The sequence below is a fragment of the Rhincodon typus genome, chromosome 23, assembly GCF_021869965.1.
Source record: "Rhincodon typus isolate 14 chromosome 23, sRhiTyp1.1, whole genome shotgun sequence".
In the NCBI taxonomy this organism is placed as follows: Eukaryota; Metazoa; Chordata; class Chondrichthyes; order Orectolobiformes; family Rhincodontidae; genus Rhincodon; species Rhincodon typus.
This window is the reverse complement of record NC_063354.1, coordinates 45,013,154-45,028,187: the sequence shown is the minus strand read 5'-3', so window position 1 is coordinate 45,028,187 and position 15,034 is coordinate 45,013,154. Positions and strand designations below refer to the sequence as shown.

Genomic DNA, 15,034 nt, shown 5'->3' with positions numbered 1-15,034 from the left:
TTGGCCTCATCAAGTCCCTGTATAACTGCAGCAAGACATCCTTACTTCGATACTCAAATTCTCTCACTATGAAGGAGAGCATGCCATTAGCTTTCCTCATCGCCTCTTGCACCTGTATGCCAACTTTCAGCGACGTTTCCACCATGACACCCATGTCTCGTTGCACCTCACCTTTTCCTAAACTGCCACATTCAGATAATTTATCTTTCTGTTTTTGCGACCAAAGTGGATAACTTTATCCACATTATATTGCATTTGCCCACTCAACCAGTCTGTCCAAGTCACCCTGCAGCCTCTTAGCATCCTCCTTACAGCACACATTGTCATCTGCAAATTTGGAGATATGACATTCAATTCCTTCATCCAAATCATTAATGTATATTGTGAACAGCTGAGGTCCCAGCACGGAACCCTATGGCACCCCACTTGTCACTGTTTGCCGCTCTGAAAAGGACCTATTTATTCCAACTCTCTGCTTCCTGAGTGCCAACCCGTTCTCTATCCATGTCAATGCATTACCTCCGATACCATAGGCTTTAATTTTTCTTACTGATCTTTTGTGTGGAACCTTGTCAAAAGCTTTTGAAAGCCCAGATACGCAACATCTACTGATTTGCCATTTTCTACTCTACTGGTCACATCCTCAAAAAATTCCAGAAGATTTGTGAAGCATGATTTCCCTTTAGTGAGTCCATGTTGACTAGGACCGATTCTGTCACTGCTTTCCAGATGCTCACTTATTACATCCCCAATGATTGACTTCAGCATTTTCCTCTCTACCAATGTCAGGCTAACCGGCCTATAATTCCCCATTTTCTTTTTTTTTAAAGAATGGGGTTACATTAGCTACCCTCCAGTCCATTGGAACTCTTCCAGAGTCTATAGAATGCTGGAAAATGATCACCGATGCATCTACTATTTCTAGGGCCACTTCTTTAAGTACTCTGGATGCAGAGCATCAGGCCCTAGGGACTTAACGTGTTTTAATCCCATCAATTTCCCCAATACCATTTCCTGACTAATAAGGATTTCCTTCCGTTCCTCCTTCATGCTTGAATCTCTGTCCCCTAGCATTTCCTGAAGATTATTTGTGTCCTCCTAAGTGAAGACAGATCTGTAGTATTTGTTCAACTGGTTTGCCATCTCTTTGTTGTCCATTATGAATTCTGATTCTAACTGCAAGCGACCTGCACTTGTCTTCACCAGTCTTTTTCTCTTCACATATCTATAAAAGCTTTTGCAATCAGTTTTTATGTTTTCTGCAAGCTTACTTTCATATTCTATTTCCCTTTGTCCTCTGCTGAAGTTTAAATTTCTCCCAGTTCTCTGATTTGCTGCTTTTTCTGGCCATTTTATATGCCTCCTCTTTATCTTTAACATGGTTTCTGATTTCCCATGTTAGCTATGGTTGCAGGTACAATTCTTGAAGTTCATCCATATGTTCTTTACATGTCTTTAAATAAAGCCTCCTAGTAAGACTTGTTCTCTTCCTCCCTTTTCTATCAGTTTGCCATGCTTTGTGAGGCCCCTTTTTGTTCCCCTAGTTATGTTCAGTTCCCAGAGGAAGGTCGAGCAGACACCGATGTGTGCAAGCAACTTGATTCAGCACAAGGTTTTAAACAAATAAATATTTCAGCATCAGTTAGACCACTTTTCTGCATTATCCAGACTTAGTCAAATACAGGAAAGTTGCAAAATTGCATGAACAGCTACAGGACTTAATCCACCAGCTAACGTATAAATAGTTCATGATCCCTTTAACTAGCATTGGTGGGAATTTCTTCATGCCATTTAACATGTATTCAGCTATGCATGATTACAACACAGTCAAAAATCACACAATACCAGGTTATAGTCCAACAGTTTTCAAATAAACCTGTTGGACTCTAACTTGTGTCGTGTGATTTTTGACCTTGTCCACCTCAGTCCAACACCGGCACCTCCACATCATGATTATAACACGGAATAGGTTGGAGACCGGAATACAAAATTTCATCCTTCTGCTTTTGGTATGGTATGATGCACTCAACATTTTTGTTCTGATGTGGGTATCACTGGCAAGGAGAGAATTTATTACACACTTCTAATTTATTTTGCAAAGGTAGTGGTGCGTTGCCTCCTTCAACCATTGGCATCCAATGGTGTTGTTGGGGAGGAAGTTCCAAGATGTTGATGTAGTGACACTAGCGATATTGTTTCAAGTTAGCATGATGTGCAGCTTGGAGGGGAACATGTAGGTGGTGGTGTAACCATATATTTGCTGCCCTTGTCCTTCAAGATAGTACACTGTGCTTGTATCAGTGGTGGATGGGACGATAATCAACTGGGCTACTCTGCTAGGATGGTGTGAGCACCATGATTATTGTTGGAGTTGGACCCATCCAGGAAAGTGGAAAGTATTCAGTTATACTTCTGACTTGTGACTTTTAAACGGTGGACACATTTTGGAGAGTCAATATATAAGCTATTCACTGCAAACGCCTTGATCTGCTGTCATAGCCGCAATATTTATTTGCCTGTTATGTTTCTGGTAGGAACATGAGTAGGCTATGCAGCCCCGTGAGTCAGCTCTGCCATTCAATAGGATCATAGTTGATTTGTGGCCTAATTCCATGTGCCTGCCATGAATCCATAGCTCTTGATCCTCCTGCGGCCGGCCGGCAGGCTCTGACCAGCTAGTGCAGAGCCAATCTCACACATAAGACGAATCCTTGCGACCCCTTATTATATCTGTCAGCCAGGACTGCCTAATTGGGGCTGTTAATGTGGGCCAATCAGGAGCTCATACTCAATGAGATCCACCTGGCCAACCTCATTCCAATCGCTACAGCAACATAAAACTGTTTAACCCCAAGTTGCCAGTGCAGTCATTCATTGTCTTATGTCCCTCTATCCTCCTTTCCTCCAACCTTTTTGTCTATTTATAACTAATCTGCCTCAGTAATTGAAACGAATTGCATATTCCACAGCCTTTCAATCATCTGAGTTGAAAGGATTCTCCTAAATTCTGACCTAAATCCAAAAACCAGTCATTCCTGGTTGCTTTCTAGTAATCTTTGCCAGAAAGTACATGTGTGGATATCAGGTAATCCATAAACCACACAGCATTCATTGTCTACACTGTAAACCTGAATGAGATAGTGGAGAAGTTTATTGTGAAGCTGCCTTCTAAACCTCACTAGAGACAAAGCTATCTAGGGTGATCAACTTGGTAAAAGGAGGTAAGAGGTAGAAAGCCCTGCTTGTGTGTGGCATGACATTATATTCTGTTTCTTATGCTTGCAGCTTTCTGATGTTTTACGACTATGTGGAGCTGTCATTCAATAACAAGAATGCAACATTGGAGATTTTCAACAGTTCAAGGAAGGGAACTGTTTACCTGTTGCCACATCAAGTAAGTAATGTTGCACCTTCCACACCTGAGAAATGCTGAGAAGAGGTCCTGTCCATTCCTACATTAAATAAACACAGGCTGTGAGCTTCATACACATTAACAGCAGTCATCACTTATCGGCATTAAAGTCAGAATAGAAAAGCCTATTTCATTGACCAGAGTTCATGTCCAGTCAAGAATAATAGCATGAAACTCTTCTTTGCCTCAATACTGACTGCACATTGCACAGACTATACAAAGTAAAACTTCCTTCCTAACTGACTGACTGATGGAAGTGCAAAAGAAGATTACATATGCAAATAATCTATGCTTTATGAGGCCCACAAACATTTAATCAGATAACATAACATTTTGCTCTACTGTATCAAAACTGTGAGATACTTGATTTGGAATATTTGATAATTTATTCCTCAGCAATAATGTTTCTTAATTGAGAATTGGTGAGATGGGGAAAGGTGCACCATTTTGTACAGTTTTAACCTAGCGAGGAAAATTTGTAATTCCATTAAAATGTTTTTATTGCTTTTGAGTATGTTTAATTTTCCTGGTTATTAAGAAATACTGGTCCAAGTAGGGGTGACAACGCTTGACATGAAAGCATACCAACAGAAACAAAGTTAAGACACAGACACTATATGGTCAGATACAGTGAAGAGCTGCAGATATAATGTACTTGATCCTGTTGTACAGCTGAGGTAAGGAAAACATTAACTTTATTGAAAAAGAAATATTACTGTGGCTTCATCTTGTCACAAGGTTGCAAGTGAGAAAAAGATCATGTGATGTTCCATCACTTCCTGTAATCATGTATACTCTTTTTCATTTGCATATCTCACAGTCATATCTAACCCCTTACACCAATTCACATCCACATTTATCATTCCATCCATTGTATTACACCTTTTCTTCAAGTCTCTAACTTCAATTTCTTTTTTGCAGGAATATCAATTACGATGGTTTCACTAGTCAACCCAAAACGTTCTCAGTTCCTTTGGAGGAGGTTGTGTGGCACATATGCTGGCCATCTGTTGAAGCAGTATTCAATGACTTGGGCACATTTTCCTCATGTTTTTTGTGCATCTTTGATTTTGTTTAGTTGATGAGTTGCTGGTTGAGTTGTGGTTGTTATTAAAAGTTTTCACCTTCTCAATGAAACATTTTGCCACAAGGGCACAAAACAAAGCATCTTCTATTATCTATTGTTTTCCTAGACATACTCTGTCTTTGCATTAAGCCTTATCATTCTGGGTCTGAATTGTTGTAGTTGTGGTGGCTTTTTTCCTAACTTCTTTGAATTTGAATGTCTTTAAGGGTTTGTGGTCTGACTGTGTCTTGAAGACCAAGAAGGTGGGGTGGCATGGTGGCTCAGTGGCTAGCACTGCTGCCTCACAGCGCCAGGAATCAGGTTCGATTCCACCATTGGGCGCCAGTCTGTGTGGAGTTTGCAAATTCTCCTCATGTCTGCGTGTGTTTCCTCCGGGTGCTCCAGTTTCCTCTCACAGTCCAAAGATGTGCAGGCTAGGTGGATTGGCTATGCTAAATTTCCCATAGTATTCAGGGATATGTGGATTATAGGGGGATGAGTCTGGGTGGGATGTCTGACGGTCAGTGTGGACTTGTTGGGCCAAAGGGCCTGTTTCCCTTCGGCCCAACAAGTTCTCTAGTTTTAAGTCTGATCTTCTTGGTTTTTCAGTTCTTCTACTCTGCAAGTCAGATGTAAGTCAGTACAGGTTTTCCTGGTTTGGAGTGAAACAACTCTGGGTTAGGATAAAATATATGGTTTCAGAGATTTTTCTCTCGATATACTAAAATGTTAGATTCTGTTGACCCATGGACTGAGTTCTATGAGTCCCGCCCATACAGTTTTAAAGCATGATGGCTGAAGGGAACTTTTCTTCAAGTACACTTTCTTCAGTGTCAGAAAGAATTGAAACTGCTGCATCTCTGTCTAACTTAAAGCATGTGTTTTTCCTATCTACATGGTTATCAGCATCACTGTGGATTCTGCTTGGTTCCTTGAACTCGCTAAAACAAAAGACATCTCCACAACATTAATGTCTTCTATTCGTGGATCTTGCCATGTTTTGATGGTTTCCCTTTAGGTTTGATCTCTACAAGCTTCTTACTGTGATACAGAGATTGTAAGTGATCCTACTTGCAAAAATGGCATTCGATCTTTGATTCGATTTTTGATTTGATTTGATTTATTATTGTCACATGTACCTAGGTACAGTGAAAAGTTTTGTTTTGCGTGCGATACAGACCGGTCATATCATACAAGTTCATAGGATGATAGAACAGGACAAGGAATACAATGTTATGGTTGCAGGGAAGGTGCATAGAAAGCATGATCAACATTAGATTTGAAATTTGAGAGGTCCATTCAGAAGTTTAATAACAGCGGGGATGAAGCTGTTCGTGAACCTGTTGGTACATGTGTTTAAGCTTTAGTATCTTCTGGAAGAGATTATAACCTGGGTGGGAGGGGTCTTTGATGATGTTGGCTGCCTTTCCGAGGCAGTGAGAAGTGTAGATGGAGTCAATAGATGGAAGGTTAGCTTGCATGATGGACTAGGTTGTGTTCACAATTCTCTGTAGTTTCTTACGATACTGGGCAGAGCAATTGCCATACCAAGCCGTGATGCATCTGGATAGAATACTTTCTATGGTGCATCTATTAAAGTTGGTGAGAGTCCTTATGGACATGTCGAATTTCCTTAGCCTCCTGAGGAAGAAGAGCCGTTGTTACGCTTTCTTGACCGTTGCATCAATATGGGTGGTCCAGGACAGATTGTTGGAGATTGTCACTCACAGGAACTTGATGCTGTCGACCATCTCCACCTCAGCTCTGATGATGTGGATAGGAGCATACTCTCCACCTTGCTTCCCAAAGTCAGTGACCAGCTCTTAGTTTTGCTGACGTTGAGCGAGAGATTGTTATCTTTATACCACGCCACCAATTGTTTGAGATCTGGCCTACAACGGTGCTGTCATCTGCAGACTTATAGATGGAGTTATGACCGTGTGGCCAAATTTCGTCCTGAGTGTACAGGGAGTAAGAAAATTGCAAGAAAAGGAGTTTGTGGAACATCTACGAGATGGCTTTTTGGAGCAGCTCATGGTGGAGCCCACAAGGGAATAGGCAATACTGGATTTAGTGTTGTGCAATGAGGTATACTTTTTGAGGGAGCTTAATGTAAAGGAACCCTTAGGAGGCAGTGATCATAATATGATAGAATTTACTCAGCAATTTGAGAGGGAGAAAATATAATCAGAGGTAACGGTATTACAGCTGAATAAAGGTGACTACAGAGCTATGAGGGAGGAGCTGGGCAGAACTGACTGGAAGAGGAGCCTAGCAGGAAAGAGAATGGAACAGCAATGGCAGGAGTTTCTAGGAGTAATTTAGGAGACACAGCAAAAATTCATCCCGAGGTAAAAGAAGCATGGTACAGGAAGAATGAGGCAACCATGGCTGACTGAGGAAGTCAGGGATAGCATAAAAGCAAAAGAGAAAGCATATAATGTGGCAAAGGGCAGTGGGAAACCAGAGGATTAGGAAGCTTACAAAGACCAACAGAGAGCAACAAAAGAAGAAATAAGGAGGGAGAAGATTAAATATGAGGGTAAGCTAGCCAGTAATATAAATGAAGACTGTAAGAGTTTCTTTAGATATATAAAGGGCAAAAGAGAGGCAAAAGTGGACATTGAACCACTGAGAAATGACGCTGGAGAGATATTAGTAGGGAACAAGGAAATGGCTGAGGAACTGAATAATTACTTCGCGTCAGTCTTCACGAGTAATCTCCCAAAAATTCAAGACAGTCAGGGAGCAGAGCTGAGTATGGTGGCCATCACCAAGGAAAAGGTGCTTGTAAAACTGATTGGCCTGCAGGTGGATAAGTCACCTGAACCAGATGAACTACACCCCAGAGTTCTAAAGGAGATAGCTGAAGAGATAGTGGATAGATAGCTAGAGTCAGGGAGGGTCCCAGAGGACTGGAAAATCTCTAACGTGACACCCCTGATTAAAAAGGGAGTAAGACAAAAGCCGGAAAATTACAGGCTGATTAGCCTAACCTCGGTTGTGGGTAAGATTTTGGAGTCCGTTGTGAAGGATGAGATTTCTGAATATTTGGAAGTGTATAGTAAAATAGGGCAAAATCAGTATGGTTTCATCAAGGGGAGGTCATGCTTGACAAATCTGCTAGAATTCTTTGAGAAAGTAACGAGCAGGGTAGACCAAGGAGAGCCAATGGATGTTATCTACCTGGATTTCAAGAAGGCCTTTGACAAGGTGCTGTACAGAAGGCAGCTTTGTAAGATAAGGACCATGGTGTTAGAGGCAAGGTGCTAACATGGATAGAAGATTGGTTGTCTGACAGAAGGCAGAGAGTGGAGATAAAATGGTCTTTCTCAGGATGGTAGCTGGTGACGACTGGTGTTCCACAAGGGTCAGTGTTGGGACCACAACTTTTTACTTTATACATTAATGATCTAGGTGAGGGAACTGTGGCCATTCTGGCTAAGTTTGCAGATGATACAAAGATAGGTCGAGGGACAGGTAGTATTGAGGAGGTGGGGAGGCTGCAGAAGGATTTGGACAGGTTAGAGTGGGCAAAGAAGTGGCAGGTGGGAAAGTGTGAGGTCATGCACTTTGGCAAGAGGAATAAAAGCATGGACTATTTTCTAAATGGAGAGAAAATTCAGAAGTCTGAAGTGCAAAGAGACTTGGGAGTTCTAGTCCAGGATTCTCTCAAGGTAAACTTGCAGGTTGAGTCAGTAGTCAGGAAGGCAAATGCAATGTTAGCATTTATTTTGAGAGGACTTGAATATAAAAGCAGGGAAGTACTACTGAGGCTTAATAAGGCCCTGGTCAGGCCACATTTGGAGTATTGTGTGCAGTTTTGGGCCCTATATCTCAGGAAGGATGTACTGGCCTGGAGTGGGTTCAGAGGAGGTTCATGAGAATGGTCCCAGGAATGAAAAGCTTAACATATGAACGTTTGAGGCCTCTGGGACTATACTCATTGGCGTTTAGAAGGATGAGGGGAGATCTAATTGAAACTTACAGAATACTGAATGGCCTGGACAGAGTGGATGTTAGGAAGATGCTTCCATTGGTAGGAGAGACTAGGATCCGAAGGCACAGCCTTAGAGTAAAGGGAAGACCTTTTAGAATGGAGATAAGAAGAAACTTCTTCAGCCAGAGAGTGGTGAGTCTATGGAATTCACTGCCACAGAAGGCTGTGGAGGCCAGGTCATTGAGTGCATTTAAGACTGACATAGATAGGTTCTTGATTATCAAGGGGATCAAGGGTTATGGGGAGAAGGCGGAAGAATGGAGTTGAGGAACTTATCAGCCATGAGTGAATGGCAGAGCAGACTCGATGGGCCGAATGGCCTAATTTCTACTCCTATATCTTATGGTCTTATGGAGTACAGTAAGACGCTGAGTATGCAGCCTTGTGGGGTGCTGGTACTGTTGTCTATTCTCACTGATTGTGGTCTGTTGGTCAGGAAGTTGAGGATCCAGTTGCAGAGGGCGGAGCAGAGACCTAGGTCTCTGAGCTTGGTGGGACAGTTTTTGCACCTGTGATTTTTTTTTCCTGCCATACTATTAGCAGTTAGCTGGAGCCGTTAATGCACACACTTCCTGCTTTGTTCAGTGAGCTTTCTGCTTTTAAACTTAACATACTCTACTGAGTCAGCTGTTTTGGGATTTTGATATCTGTCACGCCAAATTCTAAATAATTTTGCTTCCTGACCTCTGCTTGGCTGCTCCGTTGAATTGTCTTTGCTAAGGTTAAATTATTCACTGACTACCAGTGATCAGGCAATGCTTCCTGCGAGATATTGACAGTTCAGCCCCGATTAATTTTTTTTAAGCAGCTGTACTCAGCTCTCTGCAAGTCTGGAAAGGGTATAGATAAAGTATTGATGCTTTCTCCCTGTTGCTGCGAATGCTGATTAAATTTATTGTGCTTGACAATGGGTTTTTCTCTTGCAGATTTTGTTTATTGGTTCATGCAATGTGGGTGTCACTGACTGGCCAGTATTTATTGAAAAAGGCATCAAATGTTTAATTACTTCTAGTATTTAACTTTTATGTTCAGCAATCCCTTGCCTGACTAGGATATCATATGCACAGGCAGCCATTGGGTGGAGGTGCTGACATAATGGTAATGTGACTGTGCTGGTAATTGAGATATTCAATGTAATGATCGAGAAACATGGGTTTGAATCCCACCAGGGTGTATTGTGAAATTTGAATTCACTAAATATCTGGAATCAAAAGCTAGCCGAATGGAGACCAGTTAAGCACAGTTGGTTGGTTGCTGGTTCACTAATGTCCTTTAGGAAAGAAAATTGCTATACCTACCTGGCCTGGCCTACATGTGACTCCAAACCTCCACAATGTGGTTGACTCTTAACTGCCCTTCAAAATGGCCCTAGCATGACGCACAGTCCAAGAGATGATAAAGGATGAGCAATAAATACTAATTGAGTATTTACAGAGTCTGATCAGGTCAGGAAAACTTTAACTTTATTTAGGCAATATTTTACCATAGCTTCATGTTGCCACGAGGCTGCAGAAGAGGTCAAATTCATGAAATATCACAACACTTCCTGGGATGATGTATACTGTCTTTCATTAGCATATCACACAGTCAGACTTAATCTTTTAGACTACAGCAGATACAGAGGAGAGACACAAGCAGTGGTGATGGAGGGCAAAGGTTGAGATGTAGACACAAACAGAAAGCAGATATAGACAGAAAGAGGAATGCCGAGAGTTCTTGAAGAAAAGAATACAATAACTCAACATGAGGTCAGCTTTTCTATTTGACAGAAAAAAACAAGAGGTACCGTGCAAACTGGCTAAGGTCTAAAACCCAGAAAGCTACATGACAGCTCTGAGATGCTAACTAACTGAGCAATTTCCCCAAAGTAGCCAAACTTTGAATTGGGATGTCAATTGAAAGGGATCTGGAAAACTACACCATCAGGCTTGTTGTGAACTGAGAGAGAGAAAGATGGTTTGTAGAGGTATATTTTGCAGGAGATAATCACACCCATGAAATTCAAGAATGTAGGCTATCGACTGATTGAACTCCTGATTACCCGGCATGGATAAAGACAGCATATAGTGAATTTGCATAGCTGCATAATGCCTCATTATGCGGGGAGCGATACAAATTCTTGTGATTGTGTATCTATTTTTGTATTGACTATTTAATGTTATCTCTTACATTTGAGATATCATTCGTCTGTTTCATGTGTAGTTTGTTTTGGTCTTGATTGGTGTTTAAGTAAAAGCTGCAGAAAGTGGAGTCTGTTGATAATTTCTTCCTCTTTGGACATCAATCATTCAGTAAATTTGATAAATTTTATATACAGTTTTACCATCTACTTCATTAGTTCATAAGAGATAGAAGCAGGAGTAGGCCATTTGGCCCGTCGAGCCTGCTCCACCATTCAATAAGGTCATGGCTGATCTATCTGTGGTCTCAGCTCCTCCCACCTGCATTATCCCCATAATCCTTAATCCCCCATACATACAAAAATCTATCCAACAATGTCTTAAATATATTTAATGAAGCTGCTTCTACTGCTTCCTTGGGCAGAGAATTCCAGAGATTCACCACTTTCTGGGAATAGCAGTTCCTCCTCATCTCTGTCCTAAATCTACTCCCCCTAATCTTGAGGCTATGTCCCCTAGTCCTAGTCTCTCCTACCAGTGGAAACAACTTGCCTGCCTCTATCTCATCTATCCCTTTCATAATTTTATAAGTTTCTATAAGATTCCCTCTCAGACAGTTTCAAATAGTTCCGTACTCCAGCATTGTACAGTGACAGACTTATCCTCATCAATACTGTATACCAGTGTTATACAATGACAGATCTGTTCCCACCAGTACTGTAGCCCAGTGTTATACAGTGACAGACTTGATCTCACCAGTACTGTACCCCAGTGTTATACAATGACAGACCTGTCCCCACCAGTACTGTACCCTAGTGTTATACAATGACAGACCTGTCCCCACCAGTACTGTACCCTAGTGTTATACAATGACAGACCTGTCCCCACCAGTACTGTAACACAGTGTTATACAGCGACAGACCTGTCCCCACTAGTATTGTATCCTGGTGTTATACAGTGACAGATGTTTCCCCACCAGTACTGTATCAAAGAACAACAAAGAACTGTACAGCACAGGAACAGGCCCATTGACCCAACAAGACTGCACTGACACATGATATCTTTCTAAACTAAAAACATTTTGCATCTATGTTGTCTCTATCTCTCTTGCTGCCTATTCACATATTCACATATTAGTCAAGATGCCTCTTAAAACATTGCTATCGTAACTGCCTCCACCACCTCCTCTGGCAGTGCACTTATCACCCTCTGTGCAAAAAACTGGCCTCTCTCAACTCCTTTTAAACTTAACCCCCTTTACTTTTAACCTGTGGCCCCTAGTGATTGACATTTCTATCCTGGGAAAAGACTCTGACTACCCATTCTATACATGCTTCTCACAATTTTGTTAACTTCTATTAGGGTGCTCGTCACCATCGACATGCAATGAAAACAAACCAGGTTTGTCCAATTTCTCCTTATAGCTAATACCCTTTAAACCAGGCAACATCTTGGTAAACTCCAAAGCCCCCACATCTTTCTGGTAGTGTGTGGCGACCAGAACAGTACACAATATTTCAAATTCCAATATTCACAGGCACCTCGTGTATTCAGTAAATGACTTATGCCCACCAATGCTGTACCCAGTGTTATACAGTGACAGACCTGTCCCCACCAGCATTGTACCTCGGTGTTATACAGTGATAGACCTGTTCTCACCAATACTGTACCGCAGTGTTACACAGTGACAGATGCATCCCCTCCAGTTCTGTAGTCCTTAGTTACCCCAGGACTAACATATACTGTGTTAAATTACTCCTTCATCCAGCAGTGACGATGATGTACAGATATAACTGGATTTACTTGTTTCTCATATCCTATGTCATGAATCTGTTTGTTTCTGTCCTTCCCAGGTTGTCTTTTTGTCAAAAGATCTCAAAAAGGCGCTGAAATCCTTCACAATGCCCCTTTCTCTGATGAAGGATTGTAAGATCAAGCAGCCAAGGCTTAGGCCAGGCTACATCAAAGGACATATCGAAGCTGCACCAAATGGTAGGTGGGAGTAAAGAATGTTCCAGTGTCCTCCAATGTGTGTTACAGCAAGTAAAGGCAGAAATAGGTAATGATTAACAGCTGATCACAGAATTGCTTTGTTGGGTGAAGAAATTTGAGGTCCTGCTTCTTAAGTTCTTTCTTAAAATCAACCCTCCTCCCTGAGTCGTTGGTTCTGACATGGTACATGACTTCTGGCTGTTCATCTGCAGAATGTTCTGCACCTTTTCCATGATGTCCTTTACGCTGGCATCAGGAGGCAACAGTATGGGGTGACGTCAACAGCGAGACATGATGACTCAGTGGTTAGTACTGCTTCCTCACAGTGCCAGGGACCCAGGTTCGATTCCAGCCTTGACTGACTGTAGTGGAGTTTGCATTGTTCTCTCCATGTTGGCATGGGTTTCTGCCTTGTGCTCCTATTTCCTCCCACAGTGCAAAGATGTGCAGGGTAGGTGGGTTGGCCATGCTAAATTGTCCATAGTGTCTAGGGATATGCAGGCTGGGTGGGTTAGTCATGGTAAATGCAGGCTTATGGGGATAGGATAGGAGTCTAGGTGGGATGCTGTTCGGAAGGTCAGTGTGGACTTGATGGGCCAAATGGCCTCTTTCTACACTGTAGGGATTCTATAACTCTATATTCTATAACACTATCCCACTGATTGTCAAATATCCGTTTACTATTGAATTCTGACAGCTTTGTAGTATGCCCCGTCCAGACTTTAGTCTTATCATTCCAGGATCATTCTCAACAGTATTTAATATTGGTGAATATTGGTTTGAAAATTCTGCACTTCCAGGGAATCCTGGTCTGCTTGCCTCTTTCAAGCCTTCCAGGAGGCCACCCACTTGTAATTCTGAAATCTTTTTGGTCGTGGGGCAACTACTTCCTGAAACAAAAACCAAAAGAAGTGCAGATGCTGTAAATCAGGAAGTTCTGAGGAAGGGTCACTGGACCGAAATGTTAACTCTGTTTTCTCCTTCATAGATGCTGCCAGACCTGCTGAGCTTTTCCAGCAACTTTGTTTTTTTTACTTCCTGCAACATTCAGCCACCATGTATCCTGTTGTGAATCAAGCTGCACTTTGATGTCAGAAGTCCTCAAAATATGTTTGAGCAACTGGAGACACTTCCTGTAAGGATGGTTGTTTGGGATACATGATGTGTCTTAAAATTCCCACAGGGTGCAGAAACTGAAGGTCAAAGAAGCAGCTGCCCAACCTTGGAACGCAGGGACAAAATGTCTGGAGGAGATTGACTGTTCAAGTCTGGGCAAAAATGAAGCTTTGTGAGGGAGGTGTCTTTGACAGGAGACAGCTGAGCTGATTTTCCAACATCCTCAGTGATCAATAAATCCACAAGTTTCTGGGAACTGTTGTTGGGTGAGTAACAGGTAAATTTTGAGAAATTGTTATTGTAGCAGAGAGCATTAGAAGCTTCAACTTAGTATTAAAAGTATTTCACATTGTAAGGATTAATTAACTTAAAGGGGTAAAACATGGCAGGAGAGCATTTCCAATGCCCGGGACCTCCGTGTATGCAAGAAGTGTCTCCAGCTGCAGCTCCTGGAGGCCCGAGTTTCGGAGTTGGAGCAGCATCTGGGGACACTGTGGATCATTTGCGAGGCGGAGAGTGTCATGGATAGCATGTATAGAGAGGTGGTCACACTGCAGATTCAGACTCCACAGGCTGGAAGGGAATGGGTGACCACCAGGCAGAGCAGGAACGCTAAGCAGGCAGGAATCTCCTGTAGCTATTCCCCTGCAAAACAGATGTACTGTTTTGGATACTGTTGAGGGGAATAACCTCTCAGGGGATAACAGCAGCAGCCAAATTTATGGCCAAATTTGGCTCTGCTGCAGAAGGAGGGAGAGAAAGGCATAGAATTTCTATAGTTGTAGGGGATTCAATTGAAAGGGGAATCAATAGGCGTTTCCGTGGCCACAAACGAGAGTCCAGGAAGATGTGTTACCTCCCTGGTGCTAGGGTCCTGGATGTGAGAGCGGTTGCAGGGAATTCTGGAGGGAGAGGGTGAACAGCCAGTGGTCATGGTACACATCGGTACTAATGGTGTAGGTAAAAAAATGGGATGAGGTTCTAAAAGAAGAATATAGAGAACTAGGAAGAAAGTTGAAATGTAGGACCTCAAAGTTAGTTATTTCAGGATTACTATCAGTGTCAAGAGCTACTCAGAGTAGAAAGAGCAGGATATATTGAATGAACATGTGGCTGAAAAGGTGGTGTGAGGGAGAGGGTTTCAGATTCGTGGGGCATTGGGACCGGTTCTGGGGGAGGTGGGACCTGTAGAAACTGGATGGGCAGGATCAGGACTGATGTCTTTGGGGGAATACTTGGTAGAGTGGTTGGGGAGGGTTTAAACTGGCGTGGCAGGGGGATGGGAACTAGAGGAGTAGGGCACTAGATGCAGAAATTGAGGGAGAGGT

The 15,034-nt window shown here is 42.3% G+C and overlaps 1 protein-coding gene across 1 annotated transcript in view; it reads left to right on the top strand.

Annotated features, from left to right (window-relative positions):
• LOC109937082 (WW domain-binding protein 2-like) overlaps positions 1 to 15,034 on the top strand; it is a 41,062-nt gene that overhangs the window by 12,038 nt on the left and 13,990 nt on the right. The window contains exons 2-3 of the mRNA XM_048610951.1: positions 3,286 to 3,394; positions 12,452 to 12,590. Coding sequence (XP_048466908.1) covers positions 3,286 to 3,394; positions 12,452 to 12,590 — 248 coding nt within the window. The remainder of the gene's footprint in view (positions 1 to 3,285; positions 3,395 to 12,451; positions 12,591 to 15,034) is intronic.